Source organism: Hippocampus guttulatus, chromosome 17, assembly GCF_054856545.1.
Source record: "Hippocampus guttulatus isolate MCC_2025c chromosome 17, RoL_Hgut_1.0, whole genome shotgun sequence".
Taxonomy (NCBI): Eukaryota; Metazoa; Chordata; class Actinopteri; order Syngnathiformes; family Syngnathidae; genus Hippocampus; species Hippocampus guttulatus.
In genome coordinates, this window is record NC_141277.1 from 9,799,396 (window position 1) to 9,818,171 (window position 18,776).

The 18,776-nt window shown below is 43.3% G+C and overlaps 1 protein-coding gene across 2 annotated transcripts in view; it reads right to left on the reverse strand.

Annotated features, from left to right (window-relative positions):
* The window catches only part of palm2akap2 (PALM2 and AKAP2 fusion), a 67,889-nt gene that overhangs the window by 46,461 nt on the left and 2,652 nt on the right, over positions 1-18,776 (reverse strand). For both annotated transcript variants that reach the window (XM_086134697.1, XM_086134699.1), the window contains exons 2-4: positions 15,954-16,005; positions 5,483-5,563; positions 2,275-2,396 (exon numbers count right to left, since the gene is read on the reverse strand). In XM_086134697.1, coding sequence (XP_085990823.1) covers positions 2,275-2,396; positions 5,483-5,563; positions 15,954-16,005 — 255 coding nt within the window. The remainder of the gene's footprint in view (positions 1-2,274; positions 2,397-5,482; positions 5,564-15,953; positions 16,006-18,776) is intronic.

Genomic DNA, 18,776 nt, shown 5'->3' on the forward strand with positions numbered 1-18,776 from the left:
GCCTTGAGACGGGAAAATTCTGCTGTGTCCCATTGGGGGATGAGGGGGGGGGGGGGGGATACTGTAAAGCCACAAAGCGTTAAGGAGCGAAAAGGACTCCTGAGCTCAGTAAAGAGTTATTGGTTACAGATGTGCTTTATTTACAATATTTATGTGAAGCTTACATGTGCAGTATATGGTAGTTGGGACTGCTATGTCGACACCGCCACCTTGTGACATCATATAAGACAGGATTTGAAAACAGCACTCTTTAAAGCAACGAGTTAATGCTGATCCAAGAATGTCAGACGTAAACTGTCACCTTTGTGCATTTCGTAATGAAAGTAAAACAAACCGCAAAATTGGATATCTCCTGTGAAAAAAAATGGAACAAACAACAAGACTATTGAGCTGAAGGGAAGTGCCAAGTCTGCTCCACAGTGCTTTGACCATTCACGACTGCTGTTTACCTTTTAGTGCCAGTGTTATGCCGACGTCTGTGGCCACTAGTGAGGTTTCCGTTAATTCACCACTGATAAGCGGCAGTCGCTAGTGGTTAACAAAGCCTCTTTCATGTATGCACATTGATAGACAGAAGCAAATGGGCTCAAAGTGCTACGACATCCACCTCGCAAGCGCAAGAAAGTTATTCACACCAAATCGTTACGTCATTTCCCGATGGCAGTGAAAACATCCTTCCATTCATCCATTTTCCGATCCGTTTATCCTCACGAGGGTCGTGGGGGTTGCTGGAGCCTATTCCAGCCGTCTTCGGGCAGCCTGAACCGGTTGCCAGCGAATCGCAGGGCGCACACAGACGAACAACCATCCACGCTCACAATTGAGAGTGTTCAATCATCCTGCCATGCATGTTTCTGGAATGTGGGAGGAAACCGGAGTACCCGGAGAAAACCCACGCAGGCCCGGGGAGAACATGCAAACTCCACACAGGGAGGCCGGAGCTGGAATCGAACCCGGTACCTCTGCACTGTGAGGTTGACGTGCTAACCACTGTCCCAACGGACCACCCGCAGTGAAAACATTCAACCCCTAATCCAAACCCATTGCAGAGAGACAACGCGGATGACTGGAATGTGAATCACAAGAAAGAAAACGGCGTCAAATGACGGACGACGAAGTAATCCGGGAGACTCTTTGGGTAAGTGCCACGATCAGGATTATAAAGAGTTCAAAAGTTACATGTTAATGAGAGTGTCTCTGAACTGGCTAGTTATTTATTTATTTATTTTTGTGCATCTTTTTTTTTTTTAATTGAACAGCAAAACCACGGTGCGACTGTTAAAGCTTACACATAAAACCTGCAAACATTTGTGTGTCGTTTTTGTGTGTGAGAAAGCTCGTGTGAATTGCATATTTCCATCCGTACCATTTTCCAGATCGCAGCAAAACTCTGGACTGAACGTCAGCCAGTCTATAAAACTTGTTGCCGAGCCCCACAAGTTGCACATTAGTTCAGAGGTTGAGCGGTTGGCATACGCTTGCTTTCGATTAATGACAACAAATGTATGTGGAAATGGCCACATCTAACCAGAGGACAACGCTCCAAGCCGATTACAGCCAAGTGTTTTTATGACGAAAAAGCCTGGCACTTTGTTCATAGCGCAAGTGATCTCATGCCCCGACTTCATCTGAAAATAAGTGCCGATCCCACGTTAATGCTTGATGGGAATCAGGAAGCTTCTCCCGAAGACACAAATGCAGGAAGCGCGCAGTCACATCACCCGCTCCCTTTAGTTCAATCTTCATAGCACCTCCCTTTTGGATCAATTTCATCCCACTTTGCCCTGTCTCTCTTACATCATGCTTCTTGTTTTTTTTCTGTCCTTCCGCCTTTGTGGCTTCTGCTTCGCAAAGCTGATGCTAAAAATACTCAAAAAAAATCTGAACTATTTTCTACCGTGTTCGTATGTTGGTGTTCAATTTATTCATTGCAGACAAAGGAATGTTTGTGGAGTATTTCAAAATTAGGGCTCTATTTTAAGACTCTGTTTGACACTTCAAATGTGACCGATGCAATCGAAGTGAGGCACGTGGCCCCCGTTTGTTAAGATTTGATGTACTGCAGTACGAAGTGAGAGAATCTGTCTGGCCGAGCTGAGGACAGGAGACAGGACCAATTTACATAGAATCAAACTAAAAGACTACAAAACTCTCCTTGCAATCATCTGATCCTATTTGCATCTGTTCCGCATCACGGCCTGATCCATTCGGACCAAGAAACTTGCGATGTTTCAAGGATTAAAACACATTGGGGAGGTGAAACAACAACAGTACCTCTGTATAAGGTCTTCGAGCCTCTTCCCGTGCTCCTCGTCCAGTTGCAGCTGCTTCCGCCGTGCCTCCTCTTGTTCTGCTGCCATTCCCTGGAGGAGCCATCGCTCCCGCATGGCTTTGGACTGCAAACAGAGATATCTCAGGTAAGTCTCTAAATATAGAGCTCCTCTTCAGCTCGACTCGAGGGAGAACATGGCACTCTTGTCTTGAACAAGCAACTGAAGAGTCAAACAGCTTTGACATCCCGGATGTAACTCTGGTAATCAGATGAGAGTTGGGAACTATGTTTCAATCTGTATATCCTCGCGCTGTCACACTTCCATGAACTATTTCTGGTCCCGTTGAACAACATCCATGAATTCATTTTAAAATGCGCTGATCAAGCTACCGACACAAATCCATTTGAGCTGATTAGTGCAAAGGATAGACTAAACCGGTGTATGGTCGGCAGTCACGTGCAGTGATTTTGTACATAGAGCAATGGAAATCGATCCCACACCATCTAAAACAAAAAATGTGGTGTTGAAATGCATTTTTTTCATCTCAGTTGAAAGACTAACTGGATCCAAACATCTAATGAAAGCTGCAGTTGGCTAGCAACCAATCCATGGTGTACCCCACCTCTCGCCCAAAGTCAGCTGGAGTCCAAAAGAGTCCACCATGAACACTTTGCTTCAACCATGGACGTTTACCGTCACACAATGAGCTGCTTGTCTCCAAATGTTCGAAATGACTGCCAAAAAATGTCCACACACAATGAGTGCGCAAACAAATCCACATATGAGTCACCGCACACAATGCTGAGATGAGTCCGTGACATTATACCACCTGCTGTCAGTTTGCGACAGCTGAGGTATTTGGTTGTCTGCATGTGCATATTTGTGATTGTTTCCCTCACAGACAAACAAGCAAACCTCACACCACATCTGCCGAGGGTGGCGTGCCACATGGTTGAAGTTGCATTACAATGGTCTTTCTCTACCAAATTCAATCAACACAGTGTGTTAAAATACCTTTTAGACATAATGAAACTTTACCAATTGCTGATGGATGACTGGCCCTTAATTTAGCCTTTCTTTCCATTTGACTGCCTCACAATCTAAAGGATTTGAATCTGGGATGGGACCTTCCATTGTGGACGTAGTTTTTTTTTTCTCTCTGAATACAAAACAACATTCCAAAAGCAGGGACGTTAGGCTAATTGGCCACTCAAAATTTCCCATCGATGAAAATAGTTGTTTGTCTCTCTGCATGTGCCTTGTTACTGACTTACGACCAGTCCAGCATCGTACCCCGCCTCTTGCCCAAAGTCAGATGGAAAAGGCCACAGCTGTTATTTCCTCTTGTGATTCTCCAGACACTTTTGCTATTTCTCTCACACTGTTGAGTTGACGACCTGAAAACTCATTAACCCTTTCATGCACCCTGTAACCTGATAACATGATAAGCTGCCCACTGTAGTAGCTGCTGTCCCTTATAGCATAGGTGTCAAACTCAGGTCCTGGAGGGCCGCTGCCCTGCATGTTTTCCAAGTCTCCTTGTTGCAACACACCTGATTCAAATGATCAGATCATCAGCAAGCTCTGCAGAAGCCTGACATTGAACCTGATCATTTGAATCAGGTGTGTTGCAACAGGGAGACTTGGAAAACATGCAGGACAGCGGCCCTCCAGGACCTGAGTTTGATACCTATGAGTTAAAGGGTTAAGTCTCCAAAAACATAGTAAGATAACAAAGACCCTCCTTACTGCTCATGGTAAAAAAAAAAAAAAGGGAAAAAAAACAAAAACACTGGTGCAGGCTACACTTGACGATGAAATTCGATATAACGACATAACTTGTTCACAGACCAGTGCATCCAATCACAGAGGCCCAGCTGTCCTTATCAAATCATTGGGTTGTAGTCTAGTTTTCTTTTCTCAGGGCACCAAGCCCCTGGAGGGTGTACTACAAAGCTTGCTTCATGCCACTTGGCTGTGTGGCACTCAGACATAATGGCCATTTGATGGGACTGTGTGACCAGATGCTGATTACATCAAGTCGGCTGCTGGTTGGTGTATGCATGAACGGTAAACACGGCAGAGTGCTGACTCAAAGAGGGCTGTTGCGCTCAATAAAGCGACGTGTCCGATAGTGCAGATTCCGCCTTCACAACACTATTGATTGTTTTCATCAGTTGGTTTAAAAAAGATCATTTTATTGGTGCGCCATTACATAATGAGGGAAAAACGGTAGGTTAATTTCGGCCTTATATTTTTCAATGTATGCAGACTCGGCGTTTTAAAATCTTGCAACAAAGCCTTTATGGATCGGATGTCATCAAACATTGGCTTGAGAAAAACTTGCAAAGACTTTTTGTAACCTTGAAAAAGCTTTTGTTGGAGTTGATAGTAGCAATGGGGGGGGGGGTGGAAATCCTCAATACATTTCATTTATTTATGTGAGGGCAAAACATAATGGAGGACCTCCCTGTGGTGGGTGTGCATTTACGCACAGAGCTTATGTTGCTGGAAAACAATTCATATGAACTTAATATCGTGTTTTATGTTTCATCTATTAATAGTAAGTTCTTGTGAGAGCACAACGCTTGATGCGCGTATTAGCACGAAGGACTCCGGTGCATTGAACACGGCACTTTAATGGCCAGAAACAGAAGGTGCGCATGGCTTCAATCAAGAATCCTTTGTCAATGTTTCCATAACTGGGTGTTTAAAGCTGGAAACCATCAGTAGTCAGGAATCAAATTTCCTAATAAAGGACTCTTATAAGCCAAGCTCTTTCATTCGGGAAAGGAATGTATTTTATTTCCACTGGCTGGATAATTATGGCAAAGCAGCAACATTAGGTCATTTTCCCACGCATTCTACATCTCAGCAGCATTTGAAATGAATTCACAGTAGTGGAGCTGAATCTCTATGTCCAGATACTGTAATCCAGGCTGATGTCACATCAACTCGAAATGGCGGACTATAAGTACTAACGGGAGTTAAGGTTGATGTGATTTGTGACCGTATATTTGACGTTCTGATCATGTGACTTGAGGTCTCGGGACTCTTTTATTACTAGCTGCAATGTTCAAGAGCTCAATCTAAATTACGCTCTGTTGTCTACCGGTATTTTTAAAACTAAAAACCATATAGCCGCCCAGTTCCCACAGATAAATAGCTCCCATTTGAGTGAATAATGAATGTTTCAAACACGCACTCACCTTGAGATGTTGTAGCTGCAAAACCAAATCATCAAGCTGCCTTCTCTTGTCTTCGATCTCGGTTTGACGTTTTCGCTTTTCCTGCGTAACACAAAACAGCGAATATTAAAATCCAACAATTGTTCCATTCATCCATCACTCTTCTATACCGCCTGTCCTCAATGAGGTTCTCGTCTGAGCTGCAAGCCTTTATGTTATTGACCTTGGGCAAGAGGCCAGTTACACTCAGCAGTGATTACCCGCCAATCGCAAATATAGAATAAATATAGAGTCACGGAGGCGGCACGGTGGTCCAGTGGTTAGCGCGTCGACCTCACAGTGCAAAGGTACCGGGTTCAATTCCAGTTCTGGCCTCCCTGTGTGGAGTTTGCATGTTCTCCCTGGGCCTGCGTGGGTTTTCTCCGGGTACTCCGGTTTCCTCCCACATTCCAAAAACATGCATAGCAGGCTGATTGAACACTAGAAATTGTCCCTCGGTGTAAATATGAGCGTGGATGGTTGTTAGTCTCTGTGTGCCCTGCAATTGACTGGCAACCGGTTCAGGGTGTCACCCGCTTACTGCCCGAATACGGCTGGGATCGGTTCCAGCGCCCCTTGGGACCCTTTTCGGAAAATGGATGGATGGGTATATATTCACACTGACGGACAATTTAGAGTCTTCAACTGGCCTGAGAAGCATGTTCTTTGAACAGGGGGAACACGCAAACCCCACGTGGGTCCAACGAATTGTTTCAACAACACAGCAAATGGAAACAATGAGAGCAAATGAACTCACTTCCCACATGACAGTGAGTAAATTGTTGCAGGATGGAAGTGAAGTCTTAGCCCAGTTGGAGGTCAAACGCGTTCAAAAACTGACAGGGCTAAGGATTCACCTGTTATCTCGAGAGGAATAAGCCTCTTCAGTCCTCGAAAGAGAGAAACCAGTGCTTGACCTTGAACTGGCAAGAGAGGTCCTTAACAGGGGTGAGGCCAAGGGTGGAAAAAAAGGAAATGGAAAAGGAAAATGCAGTCGAAGATGGCAATGTGAAGCAGCTGTCGACAAAAATACATGGGAACGTAAACAAGATGGCGTAGCCCTGCGTGGGGTAGAAGGGCATGGGAGTTTGTGGACATCTCTCTCGTACTCACACACTTCCTGTTTGCTTGAAATGATCCCAGAAACCCCCCGAAATGCGCATGAACATTCAAGCCATGTGTGGAGTGAGCAAAAACCTACAGTCCAAGAAACAGATTCAAAACAACTTTATGAGAAAAATAAAAGGCCAAATTTGACCCCGTGGGTTCTCCAGGGTTAAGAACAGATGATATACAAAAACATGGAGTGAACTTTTCTGCAATATTCTGACTCTGGTAAGATTTCTGGCAAAAAGATCAGTGTAGATGGTTGGACAAAAACATTTAGTGCTGAGTCTGCTGTTCCCACCCTTTCATTTTGCACTCAAATTGTATGTTTTGTTATTCCCCCGACATAGTACATTTTTGCTAATTTGCCTTCGCTCGCCCTTTGGCCAACAGACTCAGGATGGACACAGGTTGCCGTTGCTTAAACTTAACACAATGGATAGGACAAATCAATGAGAAAAGTGAAAACAAGCTGGCTTTATCAGGCTTGCCGGGAAAACGGTCCATGATATCATGGAATGAGAGTGCAACAGAGGGTATGTGGCGCCAAGGTGCGGTGGGGGGGGGGGGGGGGGCACAAAGGGGTAGTCTTGTCGGAAAAATTGACACTGCGTCTACATTGGCTGCAGTACAATGCAACGTAATCTGCACCAAAACCAGAAATCCACACAGACGCACACACGCATACTCAAAAAGACATTCTTCCAAGTGGTAGCAAAAAAATAATAATAAAAAGAAAAATGCCAGGAGCACTTGATCTGTACAGTACTGTTTTTTTGTTAAATTTACTCGCTTTTATCTAATCAACTGTTTGCATGAAATAAAATCTTCTGGATCCATTTTTTTTTCGTAGACTATACATCTACACACCATTATTTTCACTGGGTGTGTGTGTGTCATTCGGAGTCTCATCCAAACTATTAGGACAGGAGACCTCTTCTGTGGTCACCTCTAGAAACAACATATAGTGTATTTTGAACATTTACGGAGATATTAAGATATTATGTGTTTTGAAATTGATTTAAAAGCAAATCCACAACACTGACAGTAGTTTGTCCCAGAGCGCACACCATCCTCCTCCTCGGGAAAATATGTTGACATTCTTGAAGACACATTAATAGCTTCCCACAATCTGACTCAGTGAGGGTTTGTCTAAACTTGGCCTGCAGTAGCAACAGTTGACCCTCATGCACAGATAATCACTTGTGCTACTGGTGACACACTTCAAGAAGAAAAAAAAAGTATCAAATGAGAATTTGATACAAAACTTCAAGTCCATCTTAGTCATCAAGAAAACATCAGTGGATATTCCATAACTAGTACTAGATTGACAGATCCACTGAAAAAAAAGGTGCATTGATTTTACTCTATTTTATTATGTAGCCACACGCAAACAAATCATCTGGCTTTCGTAACATTTTTTAAGGAGATGTTGAAAAAACTGTTTCTGGATCCAGAGGATTTGATTTTGTGCAATCTCTTGATGAAATAAAATTAAACACATGTCAAGTGGTTGCACAAAAAAAATTTAATTCTGGTTCCAGATAAATTTTTAAGTAAATTTAAGTAGACTATACACATACATAATGTGTTCCCTTCTCAGGTAAGGATGCCTCAGTCACATCATCCTTTGGAAGGGAATGAAATGTCCCATCAATAATCATTTAAAGGTTGGAACATAAAGTACCTTGAGTAAAGTTTGCGCTTATAATTTGGTCATAAAGTTGAAACCCGCCTTGGCGGTTGCACCAAATCTCAGCAAGAGAATATTGCATTATACAAACCGTCAAGCGAGATAAGGTTGTACCTCTGATCGTGAAGAGACCAGAGGTACGACAACAGATGCCTCACATTCTGCACATTCCAACACACCCAAACGAAACATCTCCCTGACGAAGATCATCTTCCATTCAGCCAAATGCCGTACGGTACTGAGTATCGGCGTAGGCACGCAGCTCAAACGGACCGTTCATATCCCGTTCTATGGCTGTTCTCATCATGTAGTATGTTTTCACATCTCTTGAACATGCTATGTGTGGTACAGTCTATAAAGCTCACAATGTATCGAATGACAACAAGCCCCCCCCCCACCGCACCCCCCTGCTGGTTTCATCAGACCTTAAGCTACCTACTAACATTTTCCGTAATATTAAGTATCATGGAAATACCCAAATAAATACACCATCCGGGCTCCATCTGTCAGCATTCCACTCCCTCTCGTGTCATTTACATGCAGCCCAATCACATTCGCAGACGCGACTATTCCTTTGGGCCAAAACAGCTGCGGCTAATTTTGGATGGCATGTCATGGCTGTCGTGTCTGGGACCCCCTACGACCTAATACACCTACCTCCCAGCCCATCCCGGTTGCCTGTACCCTATCCAGAGACTCCCATAATGCCCTTAATGAGAGCATCTTATTACCATGTACGCGTTGCTGCGACTATAAGATCCAATCGGTTCAGTTGCTTGTTCTAGTTTGCCACCTATTGACCACATCTACCGTATTTTTCGGATTATACGTCGCCCCCGATTATAAATCGGAAGGAAAAAACATATATAAGTCGCACTGGAGTATAAGTCACATTTTTGGGGGAAATTTATTTGATAAAATCCAACACCAAAAACATATATGTCATCTGAAAGGCAATTTAAAATCAAATGAAATAGAGAACAGGCTGAATAAGTGTACGGTATACTAACGTTACATGACTGACATGCCTGGTAATGTCAGTAACGACGTAACATATTAAGAGTTATTCAGATAACTCCAGCATAAATAACATGCTAACAAGTTTACCAAACTATCATTTTCACTCCAAATCACAAAATCCAATGAAATCGTCATCCTCGGTGTCACTTTTAAACAACTCCCCCAACTCGGGAGGTAGACGATGCACCGCTTCCTCTTCTACGTCACTTGCGGCAGACTCATCGTCGATTTATCAACACATGCCGAGCGTGCCCTCTTGTGGTTTAATGTGAAAATAACATGTAAAATGACAATCATGTGTTAATAATTTCACACATAAGTCGCTCTAGAGTATAAGTCGCACCCCCGGCCAAAATATGAAAAAAAATGCGACTTATAGTCCGGAAAATACGCTATTCAAAATGACCTTAAAGCGACACTGTGTTCTGATGTACACAATTGATGCGATCATGTGGACGATGCATCATACATCTTTTAGCTTTGTCAGAGTGATGTTTTTCAGTATACTGGTTTGGTACTGGTATTTATTTCTTTTTTTTTTTTTGCATTTTTTTGGCTCATTGATATGATGACACTGAGTCTACCGAACGGTTCACTTATCGATACTTTTTTATTCAAAAATGATTTAGAACATTTTAATACAGAAAAAGTGACTTATGGAAAGGAGAAAATTGTGATTAAGTAACCAGCACAGTGTTGCTGACAGCATAGCCCCCCATTTCTTTTTACTACTTCTGACGCAGTCCATTATGCCGCTCCGCCAACAAACGCAGACCGGTCACAAATCTCAGCACATGCCAATGGTGCTCCTCACATCCCCCCTCCTTCTCACTCTGATCCACTTACTTCCCGCTCTAAGCCCCCCCACTAAGTGGATCCAGAAAGTGTTCGGCATCCGTTACCATTTCTTTTTAGTCAGACTGGGAGCAATCTGTGGTTGAACCCGGGCGCTTTCGTAGTTAAAGCGTCATTATTTTTACAAGATTGTAAAAATGAGTTTTCCAGAGGTTGGCTTTTTGATCTCAAACTTTGATCCGCCGTAGTTCCTGTCTTGCGGCCAGTGCCTGCAGACGTCATACCTCCCCCAAAAAAGGCACACATACTCACACACTGGAAAAAGGATTGTGGCATGTTTGAGGGCAGCTGAAAGTCCAAAGTGCTGAGGTCATCTGTGTAAACATGCCCCAGACACAGCAGTAGGAGCAACGTGTTCACACGTTAGCCATGGATTTGCAGTATAACCTCCCGCGCTGCTCCTCGCGCCATGAGCAATGGCTAATTAGAAAGCTGTTGCACTTGCCAGTCATTGGTTCATCTTGAAACCACAGACATGCATGCACACACATATACAAACATACACTGAGCCACACGTGTAATCAGTTCTTTTGGAAACCCTGACCAGACTCTACTCCCCCAACGACTATAATTACAAGTTAGGACCATGCCAATTACAGACCTGAATTTAAGAGCATGACATCAACTTAATCTGACCAATTAGTAACCACAGAAACTGGCACCGTTAGCATCCGATAGGCCATAATCACGTTCCGACAGTGGGAAGTCTTGTTTGTGTGTTTGAGAGCCAACAGACTGATGAACACAACACAACACAGCACATCCTCTGCTGCGCTGAATGAATAATGCTCTCAACCAGTGGCGGTTCTGGGGGGGGGGGCAGCGGGGGCCAGTACCCCTGTAGCACCGATTCTGGCCCCCCCTGTGGCCCCCCCTCCGAGCGCAGATTACGCAGTCGTGCCGAGTCGCCGACGCGAAAGGTGGAACCAAAGTGCGTGATTTAACATTCTAGTCGGACCCTTTAGTGCGCTGCGCCATTTAAAAATGAGCGGGAAAATGAGAAGCAGTCCGCAGAGAAGGAAATTACCACGACACGAGTGCTATTTGTGTGTGTGTGCGTGGTGTGTGTGGTGTGTGTGCGCGCGTGTTTGTGTGTGTGCGTGTGTGTGTGCGTGAGTGTGTGAGCGCGTGTGCGTGTGTGTGCGTGCGCGTGTTTGTGCGTGTGTGTGCGCATGTGTGTGTAACTTTTTTAGTCTCCCTTTTTATTTTAATTTTTATTTAACAGGATCAATATATAAGGCATTGCCTTTTAACATTTGGATAATTATATGCATGTAAAACATCTAGCTTCAGTGTATTTGCAATTTTTGTCCCCGGCAGACTGGTACCATATCATCCCCTGGCTTGAATATTCTCAACAGACGTATTGTTACGCTTGCAGACATTTTAGCCCTCCTAATACTGTTTTTTTCTTATCACTGTAATGTTATGGCTACAATTTCAAAGTCTGAAGAAATAAAAAGTCAAATAAGATTTCGAATCTGTCTTTTTAGCCCTGGGTTGAATGTGCCCCCCCCCCCATCAAAACCCCTGGCCCCAGCCCGGCCCCCTCAGTGAAATTGATCCAGAACCGCCCCTGCTCTCAACATGACCCTGATATAATCTTCTGAGTGTCGTGATTTAATAAAATGTGGCTTTCAGACGTGTAGCACATGTCCATGAAATAGTTATTAAAACAATTATACTGTTGAAGTATGTTAAAAGGGGGTGGCGGCTTGGGCAGCGGGATCAAGAATTGGTTCTGTATTATCCAAAGAGTGCATGTCTAAATCTTTGGCATGGTTCCCCACAAGAATTTTTGGTGATATTAAAAGGGGGAAAATTATGGAAATTAAATGTTGCTGTGTCAGCACAATTACCCATCCAATCATCATGGTGATGAAAGCTATACTCAGCCTTGGAACACCTCACAGCAGACATGTGAGCAGGGCTTGATTTGCATGAGACACAACCCCTTTGAGACTGGCTGATTTCAGCAGGGCTTTTAAAAAAAAAAGGGTGAAAGTGTGCAGCACGGTACTTCTTGGAGTATTCAGACAAAAGTAGGTCACAGACATTATCAAGACATTTTATAATTATTTTGGGAAATAAATAAATAAATAAATACATAAATATAATATATATTTTCTATATTTCAAATGATTCTTTTGTACTTTTAATTCATCCATCCATTAAAAGCACAGGAAGGGGTCAGGCCTGGACTGATTGCCAGCCAACTGCAAGGAGCAACAATGCCAAACCCTTTTCCAAAAACTGTTATTCTTTCATGTAATATTCAAAGCTTGTGATGTATGGGATTGAAGCCATACAGCTAAGGGAGTTGGCGTTTCCCAATCTTTACAGTTGGATTCCACACTCTAGTAATATACTGGAACCTAAAATCTGAAGCGCTACCTCGTCCAAGAAATCCTGCAATGACATACTCTAATAGTGATGATTGTTATGTCATAATTTTCAGGAAATCGTGAGTCTAAACTCGATCGACCATTAGCTCACAGCTTTATTCATGAGTTGCCCACCATGATGTAGCCTCTGCAGTCCGTGGACATTATGCTTGCAGCTGTTTGCTCCCTCACAGAAGCTTTCTATTTAAATGGATGAAATATGACAAGGGTCTGGCGGCACGCTGGTACATGTGGTTAGCGCATTTCCCTGACACTGGTCTGAATCTTGGCTTCCGCCCTCCTGTACCCTGCCCATGCTTGTGTGGGTTTTCTGTAGGTACACCATTGCTTATAAGTTTGAATGTGAGAGTTTCCCTACCCTAATTTTTTTTCTCAAAAATCGACAGATGTCAATTTTTCAGTTTGTCTTTCATTCAATTTCCGTCATATTTATTATTCACATTTATGTTCATGTACTCCTGTCCGTCAACCGCATGTAATCACAAGCAGCCGTGTATGTTTGCGTCATCCCGAAACGTGGCGTACTCCCTGCTTCAGTGTATATGAATGTTGGGAAATGTAGTCCAACTAGCAGAGATGAGCATTCCATCCCCGGAATGGAACAGTCCGTCTGTGCGTCCCAGACGGATGCCTATTTTTTTGGACAGAGGACTAGAAGTTTTTTAAACGAACTAAGCAAGGACGGAAGTGGGTTTTGGTCAATCCCTTTGATCGGCATTCAAAATGGGCAGTGCTACGGTGAATGTATGGAGCAGAGTAAGTGTTGGCCTGTCTGTAGGATATTAATCGTTTCTGTCGGTTTCCAATGTTACAATGCAGGGCACGACCATTGCGGTCTGTGGGGCAGCGTCCAATAGCAGCAGGGACCCAGCAAAGGCTTGGATAATGGCGAGCGAGGAAGTTAATGTTTCTGGTGAGTTTATTGACTAAATATTGAATTGTCAACCAAGATAGCTTTACACAGCCAAAGGTATGAATGACACAACCGCTGGTCATCAGATTGACTTCACAAAGATTACGTGCCTTATAGCCCAGGTGTGTTTCTGGATGAAAATATTTGAGAATAGACCCATTCCTTGACATTGCACCAAATAATCCAGTGTACTTTGTTGTCCGAAATATACGGAAGTTTCCTGTCAATGCGCCCTGTGATCGAGTGGCAACCAGTCCAGGGTGTACATATCAGTTGAGACCCTGAACAGGATTAGCGTCAGTAAATGGATGACTCTATAATGAGCGACAAATTGAACAAATTCACTCAAAGGCAGATTTATGTACAGTATGTGTGACAGAGAGCTCACCAGAGAGGTGATTGGTCTCAGTGCTTGGCTCTGAGTCTTAATAAATCTTCCAACTGGCTAAAGCAGTGATGAAAACACACACTGATGTGAACGATAATTAAATTTTAGCCAATGAATTATTGATGCAATCATTGGCTAGTCAGCTGCAGAGCGCTGGCACTGTAAAGCTCCTGCTAAGGGTCCGCTGATGCTTGGTCGAACACAAGTGGATGATCGTAAAAGGACAGAAAAATAACGTATTAGGTGAGAGTTCAATGTGTACATATTGTATTCACTTGACATCTCTTAAATTCCAGTATGCCTGTGGGCATACTTGCAGTTTATTAGTGTTATCTTTCCTCATCCACTTGATTGGCTCCTGTATTTACATTCGACCCGCGATGCTTAACACACTTTAAGGCTTACAGAGTGCTTAGCGACCTCAGAGAATTGTCAGCAGTGTAATGGTAACCCTCTGGTGGGCTTGCTCTCGAGCCATTAGTGCTGTTACTGACTTTGGGAGACAAGACAGATCGGCTCAAATGATTTACCAGCATCTAACGGCACAATGTTCTCTCGAGCACAGATTTTGGCACCTCAAGCAGAACCTCAAAGAAGATATTTCTACAGTGACTACATGGCACAATTCTTTGTAGGGGAAAGTCTACAACAGCTGCCACCATAATCTGCATGCAATGCAAAAATCGTTTTTCTTGGCCATGTGCACCACCTCAAAGTTTCAAACTACAAAATGTGTCCATCTCTTTTTTCAACACTGGGAACTTTCTACTTTTTGACATGCCAAGCTGGTGGACATAAACGAGGCCTGGTATGGCTGCAGTGTCTCAATGTGGCTTAGATGGCGTCTCCATCCAGCCACTGTTGCTGTTCCCCTTACTTGTGTTATGGGAATGTGTCTGTGTGGTATGCTTTGGTTAAGGCTGGTGCCAAATTTAGTCACAGGCAGCGGACCCAGGTCTGACTGTTGCTCTCAAGCCCTATCAGCAGGCAGCCTGACACTTCAGCAAATGCCTCTGTCCTTAATCATAAAGTTGTTGTTCGTAAAAACCTTTAGTTCATTCCTATCAAGCAAAAAATAAATAAATAAAAAATCCGTTGCCCATAAAATTCATTACTCTGATAACATTGTATACATGTGTCATTATACCGATGTATTCACTTGTAATTGGAGGCTGCATACGAGGCACATTTTCCATTTAGGACACAGGCGTTGCGGACTGCTTATAAATTTCAAAATGATACATGTACATGTGCAACATACGGTGATGGCTTAGTTGATGACATCATCGTTTAAGACAATGCTAATTTTCTGCCATGACACGGCCCAAAACTGGAACTGAATGACAATGAATTGATGTTTGTGCAGTTTCTGGACTGACAATTTGAAATAATATCCAATTTAAAAAAAAAAAGATTCATCGATTAATCTCTTGATTAATTAATCTGCTGATTAATTGATGAATCCGCTTTTTTAATCGAGTATTAAAATAATCGTTGGTTGCACTGCTAATATCCAACCATCCATCCATTTTTTAATCCACTTATTTGTGCCGTAGCCAATCCCAGCTGTCTACGGGCAGGAGGCGGGGTACACGCGCGAATATCAAATCATTAAAAACTGGTCCTATAAAACCAGCAAACATGCAAACTTCTGTTTGTCATCAGACAGTGACGATACATAACTTTTGACGGTAGCGTCTAATCAAAACTGCTCAATTGATGCCATTTGTTTTACCACAGATGCCCTCTTGACTAAACGCACACTAACCCGCACCTTGTTCCATTTTATCTGTTCTCTACACTGAATAATCGCATCAAATGGAAGCAGATGAAATGTGAATGAATGTTGCGGTAGATGAGACACACGTTGGTGAAAGAAGCTTTGGGACTTGAAAGGTGGCATTCATCGATGGCAAAGTGAATAACAGACGGGCAGATGAAAAGTGAGTCATCTGTCTGTTCTCTGACGATGAATTTGAGCACATCACAGGCAAACAAGCATGACCAAGGCAACACACCAAAAATAAAATAAAAATAGTGAGCTGAGAGAGCTTGAAGACACTTTGACTTACCGCCAAGGCCTGCAGCCTCTCTTTGTGGAGCTGAGCCTCCTCACACGACATCCTGAGAGGGGAGAGCAGGGGAGAGGGGAGGTGGGGAGGGTGAAAGGAGAACGAGAGGTGAGACCTCGGGAGAGCTGGGGCTCCTAAATGCGAGAGACTCTGATGGCGGGTCGGGGGGGGGGGGGGGGGGTCGAGCAGAGAGAGCACGGAGGGTGGCCGGTTCAAGTGCTTCCTCCAGAATAATCCAACAGGCAGGAGACAGCTAGCAGAGACCTCTCATTCACTGGCCATGAGCCTCCCACTCTCTGTCGTGATCAACCGCTCTTTCTTTTTGGCCCGCCGTCTCTCCTCCCATTCGCCCCCTGCTTCCCTCCCTCTCTATTTTAGGCAAGAGACCGTGTGTGTGATTAAACAGCTGGGAGGAGCAGCTGAGGGAGAGGGAGGGAGTGACAGCGTATGGGACAGGGTGAGATGTGAGGGAGCGGGACGGACGCTAAGGGTCACAAAGAGTAAACTGATATTGGGCAAAATTTTTGTAGTTCCCATCTGAGCTGATACTGGATCAATGTATCAGCTGCCCCCATCATTTGCCACGTAAAGTGACATCCACTGGCTTTTTCCCCCCCATCCAAAATCTACTTTCCAGGATGCACAGCATATTTTCTGCTTCTACTTATTTGAGCGGTTTGGACAAAACACAAGCTCATCAATCTGGCATTTCCACAATGGAAAGACTGAACACGAAATCTTGCCGTCGCCCCGTGTTGAGAACAAAAACTATCGGTAAAGAATTCATTTGAAAATTCTCCATTCGTGAAATCAAATGCGTGCTTGAGAACGACCAACATTTTACACAAAACTGTGTTCAGCTATTGAGTATGAACTGCTGTCAAGAAAGAAATTGTGCATGGAAGCCTTGACTTAACTCAATGACATTTAACGATGTTAGATTAGAAAGAAAGACACCAGTGCCACCTTCAATTTTTTTTTCAAACAGGACAATGTCTATTAGTGTACTTTTCCTTTGTGCCAGGTATTAAAAAAAAAGACCCAATCAATAACACGCAACTAAGAATGTGTCATTCAGTGTCACATCGATAGATCAGGGTCATCCGTTAATGATCAGCCAAGCAACTCATTGCCTGCATTTTCTTTGCTCAGATGAATCCCACGAGTTTTACAAAGAACACGCCACTCTTGTTCCCCAAAACAACGTGTACAACCATTTCCAGATGCAGCAACAACCTCATCGGGGTGATGTCATTAGGATGGGCCCTCCAAATTTTTCGGTGAATTAAAAAAAAGCCAATAAATGGAAGTGCCAGACAGGCTCGTATTTGCATAAAAGTGTACGTGAGGTGATTTTACCTCAGAAACAACCCCTCATTGAGCCCACCATATCCGTCATTGGATACTTTTTCAACGACATCCTTCCCTCGTCAGCCTGCGTCTCCTCCTAAACGTTTGCTTCCGAACACTTTCTTTTTCTGCTCTCCTTCATTCCTCTCCCTACTTTCTCTGCTTCCTTGCAGAGCCGAACGTCCATATAAGGAAAAAAAAAACTCCAGCAGTCATGCCGGTGGATTCACTGGGGAATACAGAAGCATGTAACATGCATACACATATACCTGCTCTGTAGATGCAAACACGCTCAAGGCATAAACGGAATTTGGGCGGCAAGAAAAACAATATAAAATGTAACAACGGTTGGATGGGTGTTGCCATCTTACTGGGCTGCCGCTTGGGACCAAGAAATGAAAAATGTTCTGTCAGTGCTTCTTACAGTTTGAAAATAAATTTGAAGAGATTTGCATTCTATTTGCTTGCCTTTTAACTGGTGCCCGTAAGAGGGAGCATATAACTCCTACTCTGGCGCCGCCCTTTAATGGCTCACTGTACATTTCAGAGTTCATTTGAACTCATTCAATCCCAGCCATTTTCACTGGAGCAACCCCCTCAATTCCAATGTTTTACTGGATTTTGACTGATCTTGCAAGGCCCTCAGAATATTTGGTTCTAATGCTATATAAACATGGAACCTACTAAAATAAAGTTTGGACTCTCTTCTTTCAGCAGAAAAAAAGAATTTTTGTTTCTATCTTTTTCCATTCTTCAGCAATAGGCATTAAAAATGGCTAAGTTTCATGAAAATGGCGATTCCTGGGCAAAAAATGGAGAAAAAGAGCTTTTTGTAAAAGCATGCATTTCAAGCACGTGAGGCACCACTGCCACCTACTGGTCGCTTTTTTCCATGATTTACAATGCAAACATCTTATTCTCATTCACAGATTGCGTCAGACCCTCCTCCTCTCTATGACGCAAAAAAAAGACTTAGACGTACAAGTACATCCTTGGTAGGCGGGGCCTAATTTTAAAAAGACGTACATGTACGTCTTGTGGAATGAAAGAGTTAAGATTCTTTTTTTTTTCTTTCCGAGTCTTGAAATGGTCTTGCCCCAGCTTGCCTCTCTGAGCTCCTCCACCCCAAACCCCTGCCCATATTTAAAACTCATCTTAAAATTCATTTTTAGTCTTTGGCTTTTGAGTCAGGCTGAGACTTGATTCTACTTTTCCTGTTTTTTTTTTATTTTTTACTGTCCTCATTATTCATATTGTTTAAGCGATTGTTGTTGTATGACTTATTTTTACCTGATGTACAGCACTTTGCATCCAGCGGTGGTTGTTTTAGGGACAGCGGTTACTACAGTGGACAGTTTATCATGTTATCAGGTTACAGGATGCATGAAAGGGTTAAAGTGCTCCATAAATACAATTGAGCTGAGTGAAGTTGAGTTGAGTGTTAATTCTTTGACATTTGAGCCGTACATCTCT